Below are 23,869 nucleotides of genomic sequence, written 5' to 3' on the forward strand. Positions count from 1 at the left end.
ACCACCATCCCCACTAAAAAGACCACCATCCCCACAGAAAAACCCACAGTCCCCACTGAAAGGCCCACAGTTCCCACCGAAAGGACCACCATCCCCACGGAAAAACCCACAGTCCCCACTGAAAGGCCCACAGTTCCCACGACACCCCAGCCCAGCCCAACTCTTGTACCCACCTGGCCAACAGTTTTCGTGATGCCAAGTACCTCCATGACCACCGTGACCCCGGCCACCACTGCAACCCCAAGACCTACTCCAGGTTTGTGGTGGAGCATTGGACAAAGAGCTGAAAGTCAGAGACAGTGATGAGGGGAGAGGGCTGGGGAAACGGACGCTTCCAGTAGAAAACTGCAGTCTCAGAGGAGAGGGGAACCAGACACGATGACTTTAGAAAGGATGATGAGGACGACCCTGAGTGAGAGGGCCGCGGTGGGGTGGGCATGGGGGAGCGGGAGTTGTTGGGAACCAAGCACTAGACTTACTATTGCTTTTTTTTTTTAATTGAGATATAATTCACTGCTGTAAAAATTCATCCTTTCAAAGTGTATGATTTGGTGGTTTTAGCATATCCACAAGACTGTGCAGCCATCCTCACTTTTCCATGTCAGGACATTTGCATCACCCCATAAAGAAAGCCCGTACCCGTTAGCGGTCACTCCCATTCCCCCCGCCCCCCAGCCCCTGGCAACCACGAATCTGCGTTCTGTCTGTTCGGTACATTTCATACCGAGGACCTGGCTTCTTTTTTCTCAGCATATGTTGTTGTCAAGGTTCATCCAGATTGTAGTTTGTGTCAGGACTTCCTTCCTTTGAATGGCAGAGTAACATGGACCTCCTTCTTCAAGAAGAACGGGAGTGGGGGGTAGAGGGGAGACAGGAGGAAAGCCGGGGGCTTGACAGAGGCTGTTTTCCCCTCAGTGAGCTGCCCGCCGAATGCCCACTACGAGCGCTGCGCCTGCCCAGCATCCTGCCAGAGCCCCGCGCCCAGCTGTGGGCTCCTTTGCAAGTCCGGCTGTGTCTGCGATCCTGGCTTTCTGTTCAGCGACTCCCGCTGCATCAATGCCTCTTCCTGCAATTGCTCCTACAATGACAATTACTATAAGGTGAGACCCCAGGATGCCCAGATCCTCTGAGGGAAACTGAGAGCAGAACACCTGGGGTCCAGCGCCACCTGCTCCCCAGGTGACATGAATTTGGCTCCCTGGGACATTCCCAAGGGGTCAGCTCGCCGGCAGCTGTGACACGGTGGTGGAGTCATTCATTCGGTGTGTGGTTTTTTGCCTTAACTTTATTATTTTCTTTTCTTGGCCACGCCACACGGCATGTGGGATCTTAGTTCCCTGACCAGGGATTGAACCTGTGCCCCTTGCAGTGGAAGTGCGGAGTCTTAACCACTGGACCACCAGGGAAGTCCCTCGGCTCTGTTCACACAATAAATACTTGTTAAGCACCTGCTTTGGCCCAGCCTGACACTAGGCTGTGTGGAAGATCTTGTCAGCCCGTGGCCCTGTCCTCGGTGCTCCTGGCAGCTTTGACATTTCTGTATTTCTCCGTCCTGCACTGGCAGCCATGATGCATTAGATGATAGACCAGCCAGGTGGTGCAGGGCCCTTATCTCCATCCTGAGGAAAGTCAGGGGTCCCTGAGTATACAGAGAGCCCTGGACACTGAGTGTGTTCAGGCATTTTCAGGGCAGAATGAGGCATTCCAGAACCTTCTTCCAACGGAACTTGCCAATTTTGATAGGCTAGGTCAAAGGAGAGGAGATACTGTTCTTGTCTCTCCTAATTGATGCCCATCCCCATCCCCCCGGGAGATTCTGGTGGAGCACAGGCTCTGGGCCAGCGCTGTCCAAAAGGGATGGCATGCAAACCTCACACAGCATTTACTTGTCCTAATCCCACATTAAAAAAAAAAAAAAACTACAAGGAGGGAATTCCCTGGTGGCCCAGTGGTTAGGACTCCACACTCTCACTGCTGAGGGCCCGGGTTCAATCCCTGCTTGGGGAACTAAGATCCCGCAAGCCGCGAGTGAGGCCAAAAAACAAAAAAAAGATAAAGTACAAGGAAACAGGTTAAGTTAACTCCACTCATCTACCCGTTTTAGCCTGTAATCGATGGTTATCAATGAGATCATTTGCGTACCTTTTTTTTTTTTCCTACTAAGGCTTCAAACTCCAGTGTGTATTTTCCACTTACAGCCTGTGTCAGTTTGCACCGGCCGCATCTCAGGAGCTCAGTGGCATGTGGCTGGTGGCCACTGTATTGGACAGAGCCGCCCAAGAGTCAGGCCAATCTGAGGTCAAATCCCCGCTCCGCCACTCGTTTGCAGAGTGACCCTGGGCGAGGTTCTTTCTTGCCTTCTTCAGATCTGTTCCCATATCTATAAAATGGGCACAACAAGATTTTCTACCGCATTAGGTTGTTGTGAAGGTGAGATTAGATCCTGACACAGAGCAATTACTTAATAAATGCTAATCACCATTGTTAGCAATTTATGGTAAATACATGTGACCTGTGAAGCAGAAGTTCAGTCAGCTATTCATTAGCATCAGTTCCTCTTCTCAGCTCCGGCACTCTCCCCACGGGGCGTCCGAGTTTCTTGCTTGCCTCTTCGGGGGCCCCTTCCTCCTCCAGCCCTCTTGACCGGTCTCCCGGGCGTCCCTGCGTCAGTGTTGGGAGTAGCTTCAGCTGCAGCCTGGGTAGAACTATCTGTCACAACCATCAGTACCAAGCATCTCTTCCCTCTGCCCCGGGAGACACATACGAACTTACTGTATGTTCACTTATGCATTCAATAAACGTTTATTGGGTACCTTCAAACCTCTCGGCATTGGGGTAACCACGAATAGGGCATGTCCTTGCTCTCCTAATGCTGTCGGATTCCGGGGGGCACATAGGATGTTGGTTCGTTCTTTCATTCAGTAAGTATTTATTAAATGAGAACTCTTTGCCAGGCACTGTGCTACGTGTTGGCACTGAGATAGTGAGTAAAGATAGACATCGTCCCTCGCGGGGGCGCTTATCAAGTAATCACAAAGATGAATATAAAAGTGCAATTGTGGTAAGTCCTGGGAAGGAAAGGTACCCAGAGGTAGTCAAGGAGGTCTGGAGAGTCTTCCTGAGAAGGTAGCAACCCTTGAGCTGAACTCCGCTAGTTGCACAGGAATGGGTTAGAGAGAGGGAGAGGGACACGTTCCAGCACAGCATGTGCAAAGGGCCTGGGGTGAGCAGGAATATCTGGTAGGCAATGAGGAGAGGAGTCTGAGCAAGGTGAGGTCTGCAGGAGGAGAGGGGGCTACAGCATGGGATGACAGAGTCTGCCCAGGAGCTACAGCCTCGTGACTCCGGCCCCCTTTCCCTCAGCCAGGGACGGGGTGGTTCAGCCCCAACTGCACAGAACATTGCCGCTGCCAGCCTGGCGGTCGGACGGAGTGCCAGCCCTATAAGTGCGGGACACATACAGTGTGCCAGCTGAAGAATGGCCAGTACGGATGCCACCCCTATGGTGAGACCCTCAGGCTGTTCCCACCTGTCCACGTGGGTGTGACACCAGGGTCCCCATCCCTCCCTCGACCAGGGGAGCCCGGGCAGACCACTGGGTGGGTGAGGTGGGCCCTGGGGCCTGGCCTGGTGAACCAGCTTCACATGTCCCCGGTGTCCCCTCGGCAGGCACCGCCACCTGCTTCATCTACGGAGACCCTCATTACCTCACCTTCGACGGGAGGCACTTTAGCTTCATGGGCAAGTGCACCTACATCCTGGCCCAACCCTGTGGCAACTCGACGGGTAGGCCCCTGGAGGTGCCCCCCCCACGGCCTGGCCGTGGGGTCTGAGATCAGAAGAGCTGGGCATGGGGTGCACTGGCCGGCAGGAAAGGACCAGAGCCGCTGGCAGGGGCAAGATGGGAGCAAGGCCGGCGGTCGAGCAAGGGATGACACGTCCATCCCCAAGCAGGACTTTGTGAGGACCAGACCATGGGGAAAATGCGGGTTAGGACTCCTCTCTGGATCCGTCGCTTCCTTGGCTGGCTTGGACTAGGGAGTGCCTGGCAGAGGAGGTCCCTGTGCCCTGGGGGGACAGATTCGTGGCACACAGCCCCACGCTGTTCTGGACGACGCCCCACTCCTGCCAGGGTCCTTCCTCCCCTCTTGAACCGTAGAGCCGCCACCTTTGTGGCCCTTTATCCTCGCAGGGCGCAGGGCCGGTTGGGGGTGGCACCCTCAGGGGTGCTCAGAAATGCTTCTGGAATGAGCCCCTGGGCGCTCTCCGCCCCTCTCCCTGCCCAGAGCCATTCTTCAGGCTGACGGTGAAGCATGAGGAGCGAGGACAGGAGGGCGTGTCCTGCCTGAGCAAGGTCTACGTGACTCTGCCCGAAACCACCATCACCCTGCTCAAGGGCAGACACACGCTGGTGAGTCCGTTCTCCACTCAGCCCTGCAGGGCTGCCGGCCTTGGCTGTGGCCTTGTCCCGCCCATCTCCTCCAGAGCATTCCACGTGGAGCAGAAGAGGTCATTAGCGTGGCGGTGGGGATCTGGGAGTCCGCTGGGGGTCCTCCTTGACCCCCGGATCTGTCTCTCGGTCTCCTCCCTCGGCCCCGCCTTCCAGGTTGGGGGTCAGCGAGTCACCCTCCCAGCCATACCTTCTAAAGGCATCTTCCTGACTCCAAGTGGGCGATCTGTGCAGCTGCAGACGGCATTCGGTCTGCGGGTGAGATGGGATGGTGACCAGCAGCTGTCTGTGAGCGTGCCCAGGTGAGGGGGCGACCCAGCGAGGCAGCTACCACTCCTCCCACCCTGCCCCTCCCTCTCCCGGGACCCTGCCATCCCCGGCCCCTGCCATCCCAGGCGCTAATTCTCAGTCGTGGGTAGGAGACACCTAGCTCAACGGACAGGCCTCCCTTTGGTTGAGGAGGGGGAGGAAATGGTTTCAGGGCAGTGTGATAGTAGCAGGATATATACACAAGGCTTTGGGAATGTTCTAGAAGGGGTTGCTAATGAGTCGTGGGAGCCTTCAGAAGAGTGGTCCCTTGACTGCAGTCTTCAAGGATGAGTAGCTCCTCAGATGGCCAAACAAGGGAAAGAAAGACTATAGAAATAGTGAACAGTCATTGCGAGGGAAAAAGTAGAATGTCTTAGGGCCAGCAAGAAGTTTGTTATGGCTGGAAGATGAAGTGTGAGCAGAAGAGGACGAGGGGAGACGTCAGGGTGGCTCGAGAGTGAGAGCTTGGGGCCCTTGCGTGCCTGGTGCCTGGCGTGGAACCCTTGTTCCGAGTCTGCACCTCTGCATCCTCCACCCGCCTCGTGCCAGTGGCCCCCGCGACTCATCTCCTCTCTGCTGTGGTCCCTCAGATGCCGGAGGCCCCTTCTCTCCACTAACGCCTCCTCCTCCCCTCCCCCCGGCCCCCCCGCAGCACCTACTCTGGCAAACTCTGCGGTTTCTGTGGCAACTATGATGGAGACAGTAGCAACGACAACCAGAAGCCGGATGGTAGACCAGCGCGAGATGAGACGGAGCTGGGTATCAGCTGGCGGGCCTCGGAGGATGAAGACCACGAGTGAGGGCCTCCCCGCCTCTGTCTCCACCCTCCTGCTCCTTTGCCCCTTCGAGGAACCAAGAATCCCGACTGGCATCACCCCTTTTCTCCTCTGCTGCACACCCCCACGTCTGTCATTCTTCTCCCCGCTCCCATTCCCAGCAGAGTTCATTGCCACCACGTTCACCCCCAGCCCCACCATCAGTCAGTCGTCCCCAGGCGACTGTGGGCAGCCCCGCCTCTTGCTTGCCCGGCTCCAAGTTTTCCCGCCTCTTGGTGTTCAGATGTTCTCCACTAGGGGATGCCGAGAGCCGGGAGACTGTTGGGGCGGGCTGGGCGTGGAGGTGAGCCTCGGTCCTTAGGGCGTTTGGGGTGGGTCTCTTCCAGGTGCCAGGAGAACCGGGCATCTCCCCCATCTTGCGACACTGCCTTGCAGAACACTGTGTCAGGGCCAGAGTTCTGTGGACGGCTCACGGTCGCTCACGGACCTTTTGAGTATGTGCGGGGGCCCGGGGTGGGGGGACGGGAAGGGCCATGGCGGGGGGACCAGGTCCTCTGTGGCAGGAGGCGGGAAGTTCTGCCCCCTCATTCCTTCTGACCTGGCCTCTCTCCTCAGGGCCTGCCTGCCTCACCTCAGAGCCTCTTCCTTCTTCGACAACTGCGTGTTTGACATGTGTAATTTCCAGGGGCTGCAGCAGATGCTGTGTGCCCACATGTCGGCCTTGACCGAGACCTGCCAGGATGCCGGCTACGTGGTGAAGCCCTGGAGAGGACCCCAGTTCTGCCGTGAGTTGTACTAAGATGTAGGGCCCCTTCTTTCAGACGCAAACGCAGTGGAGGGCCGGCGGCATCTGAGAGTGGTGGCACAGGCTGGGCGGCGCCCTGGTGGAACCCCTTTGCCTCCACACTAGGACAGGGAAATCTGCAGAGTCAGAAACATGCACTGAGAAAATCACACGGTCACCTGCAAACTCAGAAAGCCTTCCCAGGGTTCGCTCCCTGCTGTGGATTTTCCAGGCAACACTTGCAGCCTGCATCCAGCTTGGTTTTGTTACCTCTGATTTGGGCCCTGACGACACTTTGACCTCTTTTTGCTCTATTAAAGTCTTAATTAAAGCTCTTTGGGGGGAAAAAAAAAAAAAAAGAAAGAAAGCTTTCCCAGCTACCTGAAGGTACGGGTATGCAGAGCAATGCATATGTGTGTAAATTCACACCCAGGTCGAGGGATGCACACGTAGAATACACAGAATGTGGGTACAGTACAGACTGGTGGGGGGGATGGCGCGTCATGACGGCCCCACAGCCCCTGGGCGTGGCCCAGCCCTCTGGGGAGCCTGCTTTGGGGCCTTGATGGGACCACTTGGGTTCCCTCTGCTCCCCTGCACCCTCCACAGCAGTGCCGCTGAGGCTTCTGGGTCAGTCTGCTCCCGTGGTCCTGCCTCTTGGCGGTTCCCTGCAGGCCCCCTTCCAGGCCCGGGACGTGGAAGCTGAGCTCCTCGGTGGTTTCTCCCAGTCACTGTCTTCTTCTCGAGATGGGGCGGAAGCCTCTAGCCACCGGCCTTCTGAACTCTGGGCTGGGAGCTGCCTCTTTCCTCTTTTCCCCATCCCGCCTCACCTGTGCTCCCCCCCTCTGCCAGCGCTGGCCTGTCCACCCAACAGCCGATACACCCTGTGTGCCAAGCTGTGCCCCGACACCTGCCATTCCGAGCTCTCGGGCATGGCCTGCCAGAACCGCTGCGTGGAGGGCTGCGAGTGCGACCCGGGCTTCGTCCTCAGCGGTCTCCAGTGCGTCCCCAGGTCCGAATGTGGCTGCCTTGACCCCACGGCCGGCTACTTCAAGGTGAGCCGCTGGGGCTGGGACTCTCTCAGCCCTGCAGCCAGAAGGCACTCATCCCAGCTCTGAAGTCTACGGCCAGCTCGTGGGCAAGACAGAAAAAGCAGGGGGAGGGGGGAGGGGCAGGGGGAGGGGCGGGGGGGCGGGCTGGGATTAAGGAACTTCGGGCTTAGGTCTAATTTCCCTTTTTCTTTCTTCAGTTCTAGTACTTTTCATCCCTGCAGACCGGGATGGAGTCATAGCACAGTTATTTCCCACGCTGCCCAGCAGAGCCTGGGACCCCTAGTTCTCTCCCCTCCTATCTTCCCCGCCCATCACATCCCTGAGTCACTTTCCCGGTTTCTCATCCTCTGAAGGCCCAGGCATGTCTGCATCTCACCTGTACTCTCTCTCTCCTACTGAGGGTCCCTTTCTCTGCTGAAGGATTTCAGCTGCTACCTGGGCCCCGTCTTCACCATCTTCTCAGAGGCAGCACTTGGAGCTAGACTCTCATCCTTGAAACTTCTCTCTCTCTTCCTTTGCCTGTCCCTCACCCGAGGCCTGGGGTGACACTGATGTCCATCCCAGCCCCCTCCCACCTGGTGTCCCCTGGGCTCTCCCTGCTCGGCGCCGCATTCCAGGCTGGCTCACGGAACTCTCCTCGTCTGCGCTTTGCTCTCTCAGTTTCAACTTCTTTTCAGCCCTTCCCCGCTGCTCTGCCTCCCAGGCACTATGCCCGTTAGCCATTCTCACCTCCTTTGAGGCCCTGTTGAAATGCTGCTGCTTCCTCGAAGCCCTCCTGAGAAGCATCTCTAAGCTCTTGCGGCGAGTGCCGATCGCCTGTGTCAATGGCACGAAACTCTCCCTGGGTGCCCTGATTATCATCTTTGGGTGCAGAGTGTGTTGGACCACGTGATCTATCTGTTTACGTGTTGACTGCCCTCTCTGGACTGTGAGTTCTGTTAGGGCAGGGACCTCATCCATCCAGCTCATTATCATGAATCCCTGACGCCTGGCACAAGGCAGATGATAACTGTCTGTTGAACTAGTGAACAAACAAACAGTGGAGTGACTGAACGAGTGAGCGGATGCCAGGGTTTTGCAACCAAGCCTGGAGCTTTGGGATGACACGAATGCCTTCCTGGTGAGCAGGCCGGTGATCTGAATAGCAGTGCTAATCGATCAGGGGATAACTTATTTCCCTTCCTTCGGTCCGTCCGCCAGGTAGAGGAGCGGTGGCTCAAGCCAGGCTGCAGACAGCTCTGCATCTGCGAGGGCAGCAACAGAACTCGCTGTGAGCAGTGGAGGTGCCAGGCCCAGGAGGTGTGTGGTCGGCAGGATGGCATCTATGGCTGCCACGCTCAAGGTGAGCAGTCGAAAGAAGGTGCTCATGGGGGCTGCCCATGTGGCCTCGAGCAAAGGCATGGTCCTGTCCTAACGCAGAGAGCTGGAGCATAACCAGGGGGCTGGAAGGCAATTGCCCAGAGCCAAAGCCGCGTCTTCAAGGACCCAGAGAGTGAGGCTGGGGCGGTCCCTGACCTTGACCTCTCCAAGTCACACCAACCACCCCGTTGAGCCGTGGGTACCATTCCAATGTGGACTCGCCAAGATGGCAGCTCAGGGTCAGTGCCTCTCTGAACGCCATCTCCTCCTGCCCAGGGTCCGCTACCTGCACTGTCTCGGGGGACCCCCATTACCTGACATTCGACGGAGCCCTGCACCACTTCATGGGCACCTGCACCTACACCCTGACCCAGCCTTGTTGGTTGAGGTCCCCAGAAAATTACTTCGTCGTGAGTGCCACCAACGAGTTCCGCGGCGGAAACTTGGAGGCCTCCTATGTCAAAACCGTCCAAGTGCAGGTCTTCAACCTCAGAATCTCCATGATCAAAGGCCGCAAGGTCATGGTGCGTGCCTGCGCCGGGCCTCCCCGGCCCCACCCCCAGCCCACGCTGCATCTCTTCTCCGCGTCTCCTTGCCTGCAGGCCCTGTCTGGCAGACGCAACCCCAGTTTCTGAGACACCCCCGCCACCCCCTCCTGCTCCCTGGTCTTGGCCTCGTTGTTGTCCTTGTCCCAGGCGCCTTTCCCTACAGTGTCCTCCCTGCCTCTGTAGCTGGATGGTCGCCGGGTGGCCCTGCCCGTGTGGCCTGCACAAGGCCGGGTGAACGTGAGGTCCAGTGGCTCCTTTATCCTCCTCTACACGGACTTCGGGCTTCAAGTTCGCTATGATGGGAACCACCTGGTGGAAGTGACCGTGCCCTCCTCCTACGCTGGCCAGCTCTGCGGGATGTGCGGTGAGTTCCTAGGGCACCAGCAGGTGAGGCCGGGGTCATGGGCTGGAGCCTGTCCCGGTCCTGCTCATCCACACATCTGATTAGGCGTCCTTGGTGCTTGTCGACCTCTTACTTGGTTGAAGGTGTCGTGCGCTAGGGTAGGCATGAAGGGAAGCCGAAGATGAAGGAAGAGAAAGGGCTCATCTTGGTTGGTTGCATGAAGAGGGAGGGATGCTTCTTGGTCCCGGGGCTGAGTTCAAGGGCTCTGCTGACTGTTCCGTCCTGCAGGGAACTTCAACAACAACAGCCTAGATGACAATCTGCAGCCTGATAAAAGGCCTGCGGTCAGCTCCGTGAAGCTGGGGGCCTCCTGGAAGCTAAATGAGTTGTCTGAACCTGGGTGAGCCGGAACGGGGGCGGGGGGGGGGCGGAGCTGGACCAGGGGCGCAGTCTTGGCGGGCAGCCTGGAGGTGTTCCCTGTGCATCCCCAGTCTTTCCTGGAGCTGATGACTGATCTGTCTCTTGGGAAGTCCACCCTGAGATCTAACCTTGTGCTTTCCTGCTGCATCTGCTGACCTTACTACTTGAGGCCATCACTGTTCTCCTCTCCCGTCCTTACTCCCCTCCCTGTTTCCCTCTCCACTTTTGCTCTGGCTTTTGGAAAGCTTCCTCCAATCCGAAACTCCTGTCTTTTCCCCTCCTCCTCTGTCAGCTGCTTTGCTGCGGGTGGCGGGCCCCCCAGGTGCCTGGGGAAGAAAGTGACGGAGGCCTGGAATAAGAACTGTGATATCTTAATGAACCCTCAGGGTAAGCCACGCAGGGGGCCCCTTTTTGTTCCCCGGGGGCAGGAGACAGAGGAGGGGCACTGAGCAGGGAGGGAGGAAGGGTGAGACAGGAAGTAGTGGCCCTCAAGAGGCAGGCAGAGGGAATGCAGAGGCAGTGGTCACCTGGGAACGCTGACGGATCTGTGGCGTTTTTTGCATCTCAGGCAGTAGGTTCTCAATAATTACGGGTTCTGATGGAAATGGATGTTGAATTTGCCCCAGAGCAGCCGCGTGGTTCTGCTCCCTCCCCAAGCTTAGTCTCACCTACGTTTCATCCAGGACCCTTCTCCCAGTGCCACGGGGTGGTGGCCCCGCACTCCAGCTTCACCAGTTGCGTGTACAGCCAGTGTGGGACCAAGGGCGACACCTCGACCCTGTGCCGCTCCCTGCAGGCCTACGCGTCCCTGTGCGCCCGCGCAGGCCAGGCCCTCGCCTGGCGGAACACCACCTTCTGCCGTGAGTGACCTGACAGCCAGGAGGAGTCCCGAGAGCCCTGCCCTCTCTTCCTCTCCCTAAACTCTGCTCCTTCACTCTTCCCTTCGCAGCCCGGCCCCCAGGCCCCACGTGGGACCCTCCTCTGTTCCCGTCTCCCCGGTCTCTCGGAGCCCAGCCCCCACCCTCTACTTGTCTCCCTCTTCTGGGAGCCTCCCTCCGATTCTCACTTCACCAAAAAGTTCTGACCTCCCAGGAATTCCCTGGCGGTCCAGTGGTTAGGACTCCGCGCGTCCGCCGCAGGGGGCACCGTTTCGATCCCTGGTTCAGATCCCACATGCCATGGGGCGTGGCCCCCAAAAAAGTTCTGATCTCATTTGGTTACTGCCTCCTTCCCTTCTTCCCTGGGCCAGCTCTGTGACCTTTCTTCTTTCCCAGAAACGCTTTTTTTTTTAAATTGTAGTAAAACATACAGAACATAAAAATGACCATTGTGACCATTTTTAAGTGTCCGGTGGCATTGAGCGCACTCACCTCATTGTGCGACCATCACCACCATCGCCCCCAGAGCTTTTTCATCTTCCCAAACTGAAACTCTGTCCGCATTAAACACTGTGAGTCCCCGTCCCCTCCCCCAGCCCCTGGCAACCACCATCTACTCTCTGTCCTTGTGAATTCGAAGACTCTAGGGACCTCATCTAACTGGAATCACACGGTATTCATCTCTTTGTGACTCGCTTATTTCATTTAGCGTTATATTCCCAGGGTTCACCATGTCGTAGCGAGTACCAGAATTTCCTTCTTTTTAAGGCTGAACCATATTCCGTTGTCTGATTGGACCCCATTTTGTTTATCCATTCGTCTGATGGACGTTCCCAGGAACCCTTTTTTTTTTTTTAAGAGTTTTTTGATATGGACCATTTTTAAAGTCTTTATTGAATTTGTTACAGTATTGTTTCTGTTTTATGTTTTTGATTTTTTTGGACTCGAGGCATGTGGGATCTTAGCTCCCCAACCAGGGATGAAACCCGTACCTCCTGCAGTGGAAGGCCAAGTCTTAACCACTGGACCACCAGGGAAGTCCCTCCCAGGAACTCTTGATGCCCCAAGGTCAGAGAGCTGGAAGTCACTCTTCCTTCCTAAACACCGATTTCTTCTTAGCTCTGAACTGCCCACTGGGCAGCAGCTACAGCACCTGTGCCAACCCCTGCCCGGCCACCTGCCTCAGCCTGAGCGCTCCATCATACTGCCCGTCCTCGCTGCCCTGTGCCGAGGGCTGCGAGTGCCAGAAAGGCCACATCCTGAGTGGGACCTCCTGTGTGCCCCTCAGCCAGTGTGGCTGTACCAGCCAGAGGGGCTCCTACCACCCGGTGAGAGGCCAGACCACAGGGGGTGCCCTGCCCTTCCCAGCTCCCCGAGTTTGGGGGCCAGAGGGCTCAGAGCCTGAAAAGGGGCAGGGTGCGCCAGTGCTGGGGGCTGAGGGGCAAATCCAGAAGCCAAGAGCCTGAGGAAGGCTAGCGATGGAGGCAGGCAGCCAAGGGCAGCGAGCCTCATGCGGGCCCTGGGGTGCGGGTGGCTCCGACCACCTCTGGCTTCCAAGTTTCTATCGGCTCCACTGATGCCTGCGCCCCACAGGTCGGGGAGAGCTGGTACACGGACAACACCTGCTCCAGGCTCTGCACCTGCTCCGCTCACAACAACATCTCCTGCCTCCAGACCGCCTGCGAGCCTGGCCAGATGTGCGGGTCCCGGGATGGGCTGATACGGTGCCGGGCGGCAGGTAGGCCTCCACTGAGTGTGGAGGAGGACCTTCAGCCACCAAGGCCAACGCTCCCCAACTCCCCCTCTATCAAGAAGGGCTCCTTGGGGTTCACTCACGGTTCCCCGTGGCAGCCGTGGACTTAGACGGCATAGTAGAAGTCTCTCCCTGGCCGAATGACACCTGCCCCACCTCCTCGTGTCTTGACTCTCTTCTTTGTCTCCTTCCCTTCTGAGGCTCCCTCTCCTCCCATCCTTTCCTTGAGGCAGGGGAGAAGGCCTGTTCTCGCTAGAGGCTGGACCACTCCTCAGCCACCTGTCTGCCCTCCAGGGATGGGAGAGTGCCACCTCCGCAACGGGTCCCACTACGCAAGCTTCGATGGCAGTTACCATGCGGTCAGGGGCACCTGCACTTACGTCTTGGTGAAAATATGCCACTCCACCGTGGACCTGCCTTTCTTCAAGATCAGTGGCAAGAATGGGAAGCGGAAAGACCAGCCCCACACTTTCTACCTCCGCCAGGTCCACGTGGACATCTTCAATACCCTGGTCACCCTGAAGAAGGACCAAGTGCTGGTGAGCGAGGCCGGCGGGGAGGACATGGGCTCTGGGGACGGGGCTCTGGTCCTTCTTCCTGCTCACGGGTCCTGCCCTCCTCTGTAGATCAATGGCACACGGGTCACCCTCCCGGCGACCACCCAGATCCGGGGAGTCAAAGTCATTTCCAGGGACGGCTACACCGTGCTCACCATCAACATTGGGGTGCAAGTCAAGTTTGACGGCAATGGTTTCCTAGAGGTCGAAATCCCCAAAGCCTATTATGAAAAGGTGAGGAAAACACCTGGGTCTCTTCGTAGGGGGAGTCAGCCTGCAGGGAGGGGGGCGCCTTTCTCTTAAAGGGGATGCCGACAAAAAATGCCCTCTGCCATCCCTGGCACTGAAGATCCCTGGATCCCCTCTGCCCACACAGACCTGCGGCATGTGCGGGAACTTCAACGGCGAGGAAGAAGACGAACTATTGATGCCTAATGATGAACTAGCCCTGGATGACGTCATGTATGTGGACAGTTGGCAAGACGAGGAGATCGACCCAAAGTAATTGTCCCCGAAGAACCTCTGCCTTTGCATAGGAACACGAGTTGGGATTCTAGACCATATGGCCCACCTGGATGGGAAGACCAGAGTGGTCCTTTGTGCGTGTAACTTGACAGGCAATGGCGTCTGGGTCCCAGGAACCCATATGGGGAAACGAGAAAGTCTTCCTGTCTTGGCTTCGAAACGTGGGAGGAGACCGAGGCCACATGGAAGGCTGGCCAGAGCTCAGGCCAGCTTCCCGGTGAAGACAGGAGGCGTCTTCAGGGTGTGGTTTGGGAGCGCCAAGTCATTATCATAGATGAGGCAGTGGCTGTCCCTATGATGACGCCCTTTCCCTTCCCAGTTGCCAAGAAGATGACAAGAAGACTGAAGCAGAACCTCAGGAGAAGCCAAACACGAACTGCCGGGCAGCTGACCTGGCAAGAGCCCGGGAGCAATGCCAGGCGGCTTTCCAGGCTCCAGCCTGGGCGAAGTGTGCCACCCGCGTGATTCCCAGTCCCTTCCTGCTCAGATGTACCCACAGCCTCTGTGAGTCTGGAGGCCTCAACCATGCTCTCTGCCAGTCCCTACAAGCCTTCGGGGCCGCCTGCCAGGCCCAGGGGATCAAGCCTCCGATCTGGAGAAACAGCAGCTTCTGCCGTGAGTGTGTCCTCGGGCCGCCCCCAAACTGCTCCCAAACCCTCTTTCCGTCTGTGTATCTCCGAAAGCGCCCCCATTCTCCATTTCAGTTGTTCCCGACCTATTTCTGACCTCATTTTCTCCAATGTGGACCATTTACGGCAAGCTCTTAGCTAGTGCCCCACACCACCAGGACCGCACGGGCTGCTTGTCAGCAGCTCCTTTCCAAAAGAAATGTGATCGTGTTAGGCCCCTGCACGGCTGTTGCCTGCAAGTCCAAGCTCCTCTCTGAGATGTCTGAGAGATCCTGCAAGCTGTGCCCCTCCCCCACGCCCCTTTCCTGTGCGCCAGCATCACCTGCATCAAACCATCCCATTCTCCACACAGGCCTCGCTTTCCCACACCCCTCCCTGCCTTTATACATACCATGCCCTGCACCCGAAAGGTTCTTTCTTCTCCCCTCCTGGCAGACTCTGAGGCATCCTCCTCTAGCTCTTTCCTTTAAAAAATTTTTTAAAAAATTATTATTCACATACCATATTCTTCTACCCTTTAAAAGTATACAGTTTACTGATTTTCAGGATCTTCACAAAGTTGTACAACCAGCACCACTAATTCCAGAACCTTTTATTTTTATTTATTTATTTAGGCTGCGCCGGGTCTTAGTTGCGGCGTGCGTGTGGGTTCTAGTTCCCTGACCAGGGATTGAACCCCGGGCCCCCTGCTTTGGGAGCGCAGAGTCTTACCCACTGCACCACCAGGGAAGTCCCCAAGAACATTTTAAATTTTAAAACAGTGATTACGGTGTTTTTCCTATGTGATGCATTCCTATGGTTCAAAAACTTTGAAAGTATTAAAAGGTCCCCAGTGAAAAGTCTCCCTCTCGCCTGACCCCAGGGGCCCTGGTCCCAGCCTGCTCTTTTCAGCGTCTGAGTATTTTTCCAAAAGTCTTTTATTTCTGCACATACAGACAAATGCAAATTTATTTTCTGTATTTTCTTACAAACAGCAGACGGGACACAGTAGTTTGCACTTTATTTTTTTTCACTTGACAAACTAGCTTGGCGGTCCTTCCCCGTCAGATATGTAAAGAGTATCCTCATTCTCTTTTGCAGCTGCGTCATAATTCATTTATCAAAATTTTTTTTAACTAGTCTTCTAGCGATGGACTTTCTAGTTGTTTCCAGTCTTTGGCTATTGCAAACAGTGCTGCAAGGATAACCTCATGCAGATACAATTCTCTACGTGTGTGTCTCTTATCTGTGGGATAAATTTGTAGACCTGGAATTGTTGGATCAAGGATTGTGTGGATTTGTGCTTTTGAGAGATGTTGCCAAATGGCCTTCCATAGGGGTTGAGGAATTTACATTCCCACCAGCAACATACGAGAGTGCCCATTTCCCCACAGACTGGCCAACACACAGCATTATCGTGCTTTTGGATTTTTGCCTATCTGATATGTGAAAGATAAAAAGAGCCTTAATTTGTATTTTTCCTATTATGAGTGAAGTTGTGCATTCTTTCCTATGTTCGGGAGCAATGTGGATTTCCCTTTCTGTGATTTCTTCCTACCCATTCACCATTTTTTCCACTGGTTTGTTGGTCTTTGTTGAAATGTTTTATAGATGTCCTTTGTCTGCTGCAGAGAGTAGCCCTTCATTAGTGCCATGAGTTACAAAAATTTTGTCCAGGTCTCTTTTTTTCATCTTTCACTCTTTTTTACCATGCAGAAAAAAAAAAAAAAAATATATATATATATATATATATATATATATGTATTTGTGAGGTCAAATATAATAATCTTTGTTTTATGGCTTCTGCAGTTTGAGCCTTAGTTACAAACGGCTTCCCCACTCTGAAGTTAAAAAAGAATTTGCCTGTGTTTTGCTCTAGTATTTGTATTGTTTCTTTTTTTTTTATATTTAAATGTTTGATCCATGGGGATTTACCCTGGTGTGTAGGATGAGAACTGAATCAACTTTGTGTCTATTTTTTCCCAGTATTATTAAATGACCATTCTCTCTTTTTCCACTGACTCAGATGCCATGATTTATATTAAATTCCCACACGTATTTGGATCCCTCTCTGGGCCTTTTTCTCCGCTTCCACTGCTCCATGTATCTTCATTTACCAGCAGCACAATGTTGTGGTCATTGAGAGTTTAGATAGTGTTTAGATTTCTGGTAAGGACATACACTACCTACTGCTGGTTTTTTTTTTCCCCCAGTTTTTTTTGGTTTGTTTTAGAATTTTCCCAGCTTTTCTGCTTTGTTTAGATCCTCATTTCCACATTAATATCATCTTGTCCTATTAAAAAAAAAAAAAAATCCTGTTGGTGTATTTTGGGGTATCGTATTAAATGTATAATTAGGGAGGGACTTCCCTGGCAGTCCAGTGGTTAGGATTCTGCGCTTCCATGGGGGGCACAAGTTCGATCCCTGGTCGGGGAACTAAGATCCCACATGGCGCATGGCGCGGCCAAAAAACTAAATAATAATTAAATTAACTTAGGGAAGACTGACATCTTCCCATCTGTGAACAGTTCCGTTTGTTTGCAACTACTTCTACTTAAAGGGCTTTATTTAGCTCCTCCAGCACAGTGGATACCTCCCTGCCCTGTGCTCCTGTCACACCTCGTACACACACACGCCAGTCACATGCTTACTGACCAGATGCACCAGGGTCGCGCTGCTGCAGCTGCGGGCTGATCCCGGATTCCCACGCTGAGCGGGGAGAACCAATTCTTGCTCTCTTCTGTCCTCGGAGCCAGCACACAGCCCACGCTCAGTCAATGTTCCCCCCCCCCCGCCCCCGCCTCCAGCTCTGGACTGCTCCGCCCACAGCGTCTACACCACCTGCGTTCCCTCCTGCCCTCCTTCCTGCTGGGACCCGGAAGGCCAGTGCAAAGGCTCCAGAGTGCCCTCCACCTGCGAGGAGGGCTGTGACTGTGAGCCCGGCTACGTGCTCAGTGGACAGCAGTGTGTGCCCAGGAGCCAGTGCAGCTGCAGGGACGCCCAGGGCAACTCCCTCCCTGTGAGTGGGGCCAGGAAGTAGGGGTGGGGGTAACATACCTTCGGGATGCCATGTTCTCCTTTCCCGTGCCTCTCTAGGCCTGGGCCACCCACGCCTCCACCGCTGGCCCTGGGTGTGAAGGCTGGTGATGGGGCAGGGTGGCCTCCTGGGTGGGCTAGAGGGTGTGTGGTTTGGGTTTGGGGACTGAGAAATGCAAACCACAGGGATGCAGCCGGTAGGGTGGCTTTGATTTGAATCCTGATGGTACCACTCACGAGTCAGGGGACCTCTGTGACCTCAGTTTCCTCATCTGTAAGATGGGTTCAGCAGTACCTCCTGAGCAGCCTGTGTGAGACACACCCAGCACAACGCCTCTAGGGGGCGCTACAGGTCCATAAGGGTGCAGATGGCGCGGGGACTGCCTCTGGCCCGTGCCCAGTGAGCCATCAGACTGTAGGCTTAGGCTGAAGTCGTCGAGGAAAGGGAGCTGGCCCTTCGCTTCTCACTCCCCGTTCTTCCTGCGGCGTCTGCAGGCGGGTAAGTCCTGGTTCTCCGGAGGCTGCTCCAAGAGGTGTGCCTGCAGAGCGGGCGTCATTCAGTGCGGGCCCTTCGCCTGCCCCTCGGGCTCCCAGTGCCAGCCCAACAAGGACGGCAAAGACTACTGCGCACCCGAGAGTAAGGGGGCCCTCGGGGAGGTGGAGCCAGAGGGGCCTGGGCTGGGGGCTCTGGAGAGGGAGGGACCCGGCGCGGGCAGGAGTGGGCCTAGGCTCTCAGGCTCTTACCAGCTCCCTTGTCGCCTGCATGATCCTCTCTGGGATCTGCTATCTTCAGGGCAAAAAGAGGGAACCAGACAAGGAGATCCTCTCAAGCTGGGAGAGGGAGAAAGTGGAAGATCAAGTCCACGGGGAGCCCAGGGCTAAGAGGGAAGGTGACAGGAGGCCCCAGGCAGGTGAGGGGCTCTGGGGCAGTTACATCACTCAGGGTGCCTTCTCAGCGTTGGCCCTTCTTTTCAGAGTCGGAGCAATGCACAATTTATGGGGACCCCACTTACCGCACATTTGATGGCCTCAGCTACCGCTTCCAGGGCCGCATGACCTACTTTCTGATCAAGACCTTGGACGTGCTCCCTGATGGGGTGGAGCCCTTGGTCGTGGAGGGCCGCAACAAGGGGTATCCGTCCTTCAACCCCATCTTCCTGCACGAAATCATTGTGACGGTCTACGGCTACACAGTCCAGCTCCAGACGGAACTGGGACTTGTAGTAAGAGCCAGGCCAGGACGGGAGGGTCTGGGGAGGCAGGTCGGGCCATGGGAGGCCACCTGGAGCAGGTGAAGCCAGGACTCTGTGTTCCCTGGGAAGGTCCCAGCAGAGGCTGCCTAGTTTTGGAAATCAGAATCAGTGCCACACTCACCTCCTTGTGGGGGGGAGGGCAGAGGAGGGCAGTGGGATTACACACAAGGTGGGAGAGAGGCAGGGGAGAGAGAGAAGGGAAACTCATGCAGTGTGAGGGTGGAGCTGTGCTGAAGAAGTACCAGGGCACCCACCTGCCAGTTTCTTTGCAAGGAAGGGGCTGAGGCTGCAACAGGAGCAGACCTCAGGGAGGCCTTTGCCACTCGGGGTAGCAAAGCTTCCTGCGGTATCTTGTTCCCCGGAATGACGGCACCGAGAGGTACCAAGATGTGCAGAGAGACAGAGGCCAAAGCGGCAGAGGGTCACCTTGATTCAGGCCTCCGTGCGGCTCCTGTCTGCCTTCTCCAGGTCAACGGTCAGAAGGTGACCATCCCCTACGAGCCCAACGACCAGCTGCGGGTCACCATGCGAGGCCATCGCCTGTATCTGATCACAGACTTTGAGCTGGTCATCAGCTTCAATGGAAAGAACAACGCAGGTACCTGAGCGTGGGGACCGGAGGGCCGAAGGGACATTCCAAGGATGGGGGTAGGGAAAACCACGTCTTGGGCCGAACATAGTGAAAGGACCTCTGCCTGGGAGTGGGGCCCCCGAGCTCCAGGGGAGGACCCAGGAGGGGTGGGAAGTGACGAGGTGGGGAGTTTCGATGCTGGGACCCCTTCCTCCTGCAGTGATCTCCCTGCCCATCACGTACCGAAGGCTTGTGCGCGGCCTGTGCGGCAACTACGACCAGAACAAGAGGAATGATTTTATGCTGCCCGACGGTGCCCTCACCCAGAATCTCCTTGTCTTTGGCAACAGTTGGGAGGTGAAGAAGACCAAGGGAGGCCTCCCCCGCTTCTCAAGGTGAAAGGCCTGGGGCTCTGAGCAGGGAGGCCCAGGCTGGGCTGGAGGGGCGATGAGCGACACCGTAGTATCTGTTTATACCCTGCTCACCCCCATATCCTCAGCAGAGGAGGAACCCCGAGGTCAAGGGCTCAGACTGGCCTGATTCTCCTAATCCCATCGTTTCTTTCCCCTCCCACTGACTGTGGGGCACCTGCCCTGTGGATCCCGGTCCGTGCCTGAGCCCTCCCCTCCCCTCACCCCCCAGTTCTTCCTAAGTTCACAGCCATGGTGGGCCTCACCTGGCCCTTCACTATCTCTGCCCCAGGGAGGTACAAGAGGAGGAAGTGAAAGAAGAGGAGGCGTCAGGCTTTCATGTGTCAGAATGCAGCCCGGAGCAGCTGGAGCTCATCGAGCACACACGGGCGTGTAGTGTGCTGGTGGACCCCCAGGGCCCCTTCGCTGCCTGCCACCAGCCTGTGGCCCCGGAACCCTTCCTGGAGTGAGTCGGGGACCCAGGCCACGTGGGAATGGCCTTTCTCCAGGTCCTGGGGCCTGTTCTCTGATCGGCTCTCTGTTGGGCACAGTTCTCTCTGTGGCCTTCGTACTTGTCTCACACACACACACACACACACACACGCACACGCACGCACACACACACACACACACACATGCACACACGCACACTGCCTGGTGGGCTTCCAGGGCCTCTTCTGTGGGGCCGGGTCTCCTTGCCTCCCCCTCTCTGACAGCACCCAACTGTCCCTGCCATCCCCCCAGGCACTGTGTGTCTGATCTGTGTGCCGCCCGGGACCCCAAAGAGCAGGACGAGCGGCGTTGCCAGGTCCTCAGCGGGTACGCCATCATCTGCCAGGAAGTGGGCGCCAACCCAGTCAGCTGGCGGAACCACACCCACTGCGGTGAGGCCCTGACCTTCCCCAGCCGTGGGCTCCTGGCCTCCTCCCCTGCCCCCGGCCATTTCCGCCCTCTGCTCCGCTCTGAGCCCCCACCGGTACCTGCACCTTGGCTTCCTGCCTTGCTTCCCCCAGCCCTGAACTTTCCCCTTGTCAACGCCCTCCCGAACTAACTCCTTCTGTGCCCTCACCCGAAGCCTCAGCCCCGTCACCCCGTCACCCTGTCACCCCATCACCCCGTCCTGCTCCTTCTCGCCGGTGCCCATCCTCGCTCCACCTCATGCGCTGGTGTCACAGACAAAAAGACACGTAAAGCTGGTCCACTCTTCTGGCTCCCCTGCCTCTACCAAGCTCTGTGCTCTGTTGGGTGACCTCGTTGCCCACACGTGGGGGGCCAGCCCCAGCGCAGCCACCTTCTGACTATGACTCTGTCCCCTCTGTCCCCTCAGCCTTGCCGTGTCCAGCCAATACCGTCTATCAGAGCTGCATGACACCCTGCCCAGCCTCCTGTGCCACCCTGGCAGCTCCCAGGGACTGCAAGGGCCCCTGCGTGGAGGGCTGTGCCAGCCTCCCAGGCTACATCTACAGCGGTGCCCAGAGCCTCCCCCTGGCCCACTGCGGCTGCACCAACAATGGCATCTACTACCAGGTCCGGGCTGGAAGTGGGAGGCCTCGGGAGAGCAGACAAGGAGAGCCAGACTCTGGAGGTGAACCAGAACCCCACCTCCCGCCCCTTCTCCCTCTCCAGCAGGGTGACGGCTTCGTGACCGAGGATTGCTCCCAGCGCTGCACCTGTGCCAGCTCGGGGGTCCTGCTGTGTGAGCCCCTCAGCTGCAGCCCTGGGGAGATCTGCACCCTGGGGAACCTCACTCGTGGCTGCTTCCGAGGTGAGCCTGGACTGGCCCTTGACAGCGGGCTGGGGGTGGGGGTGGGGGTGAGGGTGGAGGTGTCCCTGGACCGAGGAGCATCCCTCCCAGTCCTGTGCCTGGGACTCCATCTCATCAGTGTCAGGAAGTTCGTGCCATGCGATCCCACTCTGTCTTCTTCGGGAGGGGCAAAGGCACAGGCCCTGCCTTCTCTGAGCCTCTGCTCTCTGCCGGGCACCATGCTGGGCCCTTTGCCCAGCGTTAGCTTCCCAGGATCTCCTTTAGTCCTTACTCACCACCTGGGGGTAAGCACAGCATCCCCACTTTATAGGTAAAGAAAATGGAGTTCAGAGAGGGTGAGCAGTTTCCCCAGAGCTCGGGGAGTGTAGAGCCAGGACTGGAAACCCGGCCAGTGGACCTGGCGAGTCTCTGTCAGCTGCTGCTTTCTTCCCTGGCGTCCCAGCCCCCAGCCCCCTCTCCCTGGCTGTGGAGAAGCCCCTCTCAGAACCCCCCTCCCAACCCCTTCCAACCTTGCAGACAGCCCGTGCCTACAGAACCCCTGTCAGAATGATGGTCGCTGCCAGGATCAGGGAACCCACTTCACCTGTGAGTGTGAGCTTGGTTACGGGGGACACCTCTGCACGGAGCCTCGGGATGTGCCACCCCCCAAAAAGCCAGGCAAGAACTTCATCCCAGCCTGTATCCTCACAGCCTGTATCCTTCATCCCAGCCTGTATCCTCACAGCCTGTATCCTTCATCCCAGCCTGTATCCTTCATCCCAGCCTGTATCCTCACAGCCTGTATCCTTCATCCCAGCCTGTATCCTCACAGCCTGTATCCCAGCCTGTATCCTCACAGCCCCTTCCCCACAAACAATGGCCGCAGAATTATCCCATATATATAGTATTAACCTATAATATCTATTATAGATGTATAATAGATAGTATAGTATCAATGTGGTATATTACTATATGAAATGTAATAATATTATAATATGATCCCTACAGATTAGCCAGGTCAGTGTCCTTCAAGGATCTCAGAGTCCCTTTGCCCATCTCCTACCCACACACTCTGGAATCTTCTGTCTGATCCTGAGCTCCCCACTTCTGAGATCTGTATGCCTCACCCTGCTGTTATTCCCCTCCCTTGTGTCCCTCTGAGCCTCCAGTACCTTTTATTGGTATTCTCCATCCCAAACTGTAATTCCTGTGAGCCTCTGGGCCAGCGGTTCTCCAACTTTATCCTCGTGCCTAAGATCGGGGTGGAGCAGGGCTGTCTTGTTTACCTTGTTCATTCCGGGACTCATCCCCAGAGATTTGCATTCAGTAGGTCTGGAGGGGGCCCCAGAGATCTGCATTTTTCACAAGCTCCCAGGTGACCGATGGAAGTGATGCCTGGGCTACTCTTTGAGAAGCACGGACTGACATAATACCCTGGACTCTAGCGGACCAACTGGATAAACATCCCCTTAGAAGGTTCATGGGAGTTGTGTGTCCAGAAGCAGGAGGGCAGCACCAAGGCCTTGAAACCCCTGGGAGCAGCAGCCTCCTTGAGGGAGAAACAGCCACCAGGGATGTAGGGGATGCAATCCCTCCAGGGTGGCAGCCGAGGACTGAAAGGGAGTGTCTCTGCCACCTCTTCCTATCCCACATCCCTATTTCTCTTCCCCATGTCCCAGAAGCCTCCAACTTTGCGGTCATCCTGTTGGGATTGCTGGTGACTGTGCTGGTCATAGTGTCAGCAGTGACCAGAGAATGCATTTCCAGGAAGAGGAGGGGGTGAGTTTCAGGAAAGGGGAAGAGGAGGGGCGGCTGGTAGGGGAGCAAACACGGGGAGCGGGCGCCGACCTTCAAGCTGGTGTCTGTTCCCCACGCCCTCTAGGGAGAAAATGCAGAGCCAGACCAGAGACGAGCTGCCAGGTACCGGCGAGCACCAGCCCCACCGTCCACAGCTTTGGCTCCGGGAAGTCGGGTCTGCTTCTAATACAAGGTTTTCTCGCTTTCTCCTCAGATTTTGCTCCAGACCATGCCTTCAAAGTCGCTCAGTTTTGAGTTGTCCACAGAAGAAGGAGACATAAAATTATTTATTTTTGAGACGTGAATTTGTACATGATTCTGGTGGAGAAAGGCTCTGTGAGGGGGGTCTTGAGGGGAGAAGTAGGAGGGAGACGGGGTGTGAGGGTCTAGGGCTGGGGGCTCCACAGAGCGTCCAGAGGGGAGGGGAACAGAGGTCTGCGGAGGTGAGGGGCTGTCTGTCCCTTAGACAAAGCCACGTGAGGGTGGACCACCCGCCCTCTGCTTCAGGGATACAGGAGAAAAGACTTCACGCCAGGAATCCTTGTTCTTGGCGGACTTGGCCTCAGAGCTCCCCACCGGCAGGTAGTGAAAGGTAATCCTGAGGTTTTCCATTTCTAACGATGCGACTAAGGCGCTGGGCAGAGGCTAACGACTGGGGATGTGGCTTTTTCCAAAGGGTGAACCGGCCGGCCTGTG

At 56.4% G+C, this 23,869-nt stretch overlaps 1 protein-coding gene across 15 annotated transcripts in view; it reads left to right on the forward strand.

Annotated features, from left to right (window-relative positions):
- ZAN (zonadhesin) overlaps nucleotides 1-23,478 on the forward strand; it is a 31,042-nt gene extending 7,564 nt beyond the window's left edge. For 5 of the 15 annotated variants that reach the window (XM_027126008.1, XM_027126017.1, XM_027126019.1 and 2 more), the window contains 33 exons: nucleotides 8-256; nucleotides 916-1,100; nucleotides 3,364-3,505; nucleotides 3,670-3,786; nucleotides 4,287-4,411; nucleotides 4,607-4,752; nucleotides 5,412-5,555; nucleotides 5,922-6,029; nucleotides 6,151-6,320; nucleotides 7,172-7,374; nucleotides 8,572-8,713; nucleotides 9,007-9,254; nucleotides 9,462-9,642; nucleotides 9,910-10,021; nucleotides 10,334-10,428; nucleotides 10,725-10,901; nucleotides 12,039-12,247; nucleotides 12,513-12,657; nucleotides 12,967-13,211; nucleotides 13,299-13,463; nucleotides 13,606-13,730; nucleotides 14,074-14,369; nucleotides 17,170-17,381; nucleotides 17,894-18,035; nucleotides 18,374-18,621; nucleotides 19,120-19,249; nucleotides 19,443-19,617; nucleotides 19,925-20,098; nucleotides 20,377-20,516; nucleotides 20,960-21,159; nucleotides 21,259-21,397; nucleotides 21,914-22,130; nucleotides 22,172-22,790. In XM_027126008.1, coding sequence (XP_026981809.1) covers nucleotides 8-256; nucleotides 916-1,100; nucleotides 3,364-3,505; nucleotides 3,670-3,786; nucleotides 4,287-4,411; nucleotides 4,607-4,752; nucleotides 5,412-5,555; nucleotides 5,922-6,029; nucleotides 6,151-6,320; nucleotides 7,172-7,374; nucleotides 8,572-8,713; nucleotides 9,007-9,254; nucleotides 9,462-9,642; nucleotides 9,910-10,021; nucleotides 10,334-10,428; nucleotides 10,725-10,901; nucleotides 12,039-12,247; nucleotides 12,513-12,657; nucleotides 12,967-13,211; nucleotides 13,299-13,463; nucleotides 13,606-13,730; nucleotides 14,074-14,369; nucleotides 17,170-17,381; nucleotides 17,894-18,035; nucleotides 18,374-18,621; nucleotides 19,120-19,249; nucleotides 19,443-19,617; nucleotides 19,925-20,098; nucleotides 20,377-20,516; nucleotides 20,960-21,159; nucleotides 21,259-21,397; nucleotides 21,914-22,130; nucleotides 22,172-22,352 — 5,687 coding nt within the window. In that variant the 3' untranslated portion in view covers nucleotides 22,353-22,790. The other 10 variants (XM_027126012.1, XM_027126014.1, XM_027126013.1 and 7 more) reach the window with 10 other exon arrangements.
- Nucleotides 23,479-23,869: the final 391 nt, after the last annotated feature.

This window comes from Aethalodelphis obliquidens, unplaced genomic scaffold (assembly GCF_003676395.1).
Source record: "Aethalodelphis obliquidens isolate GAN/ISIS:26980383/991018 unplaced genomic scaffold, ASM367639v1 scaffold30, whole genome shotgun sequence".
NCBI lineage: Eukaryota > Metazoa > Chordata > Mammalia > Artiodactyla > Delphinidae > Aethalodelphis > Aethalodelphis obliquidens.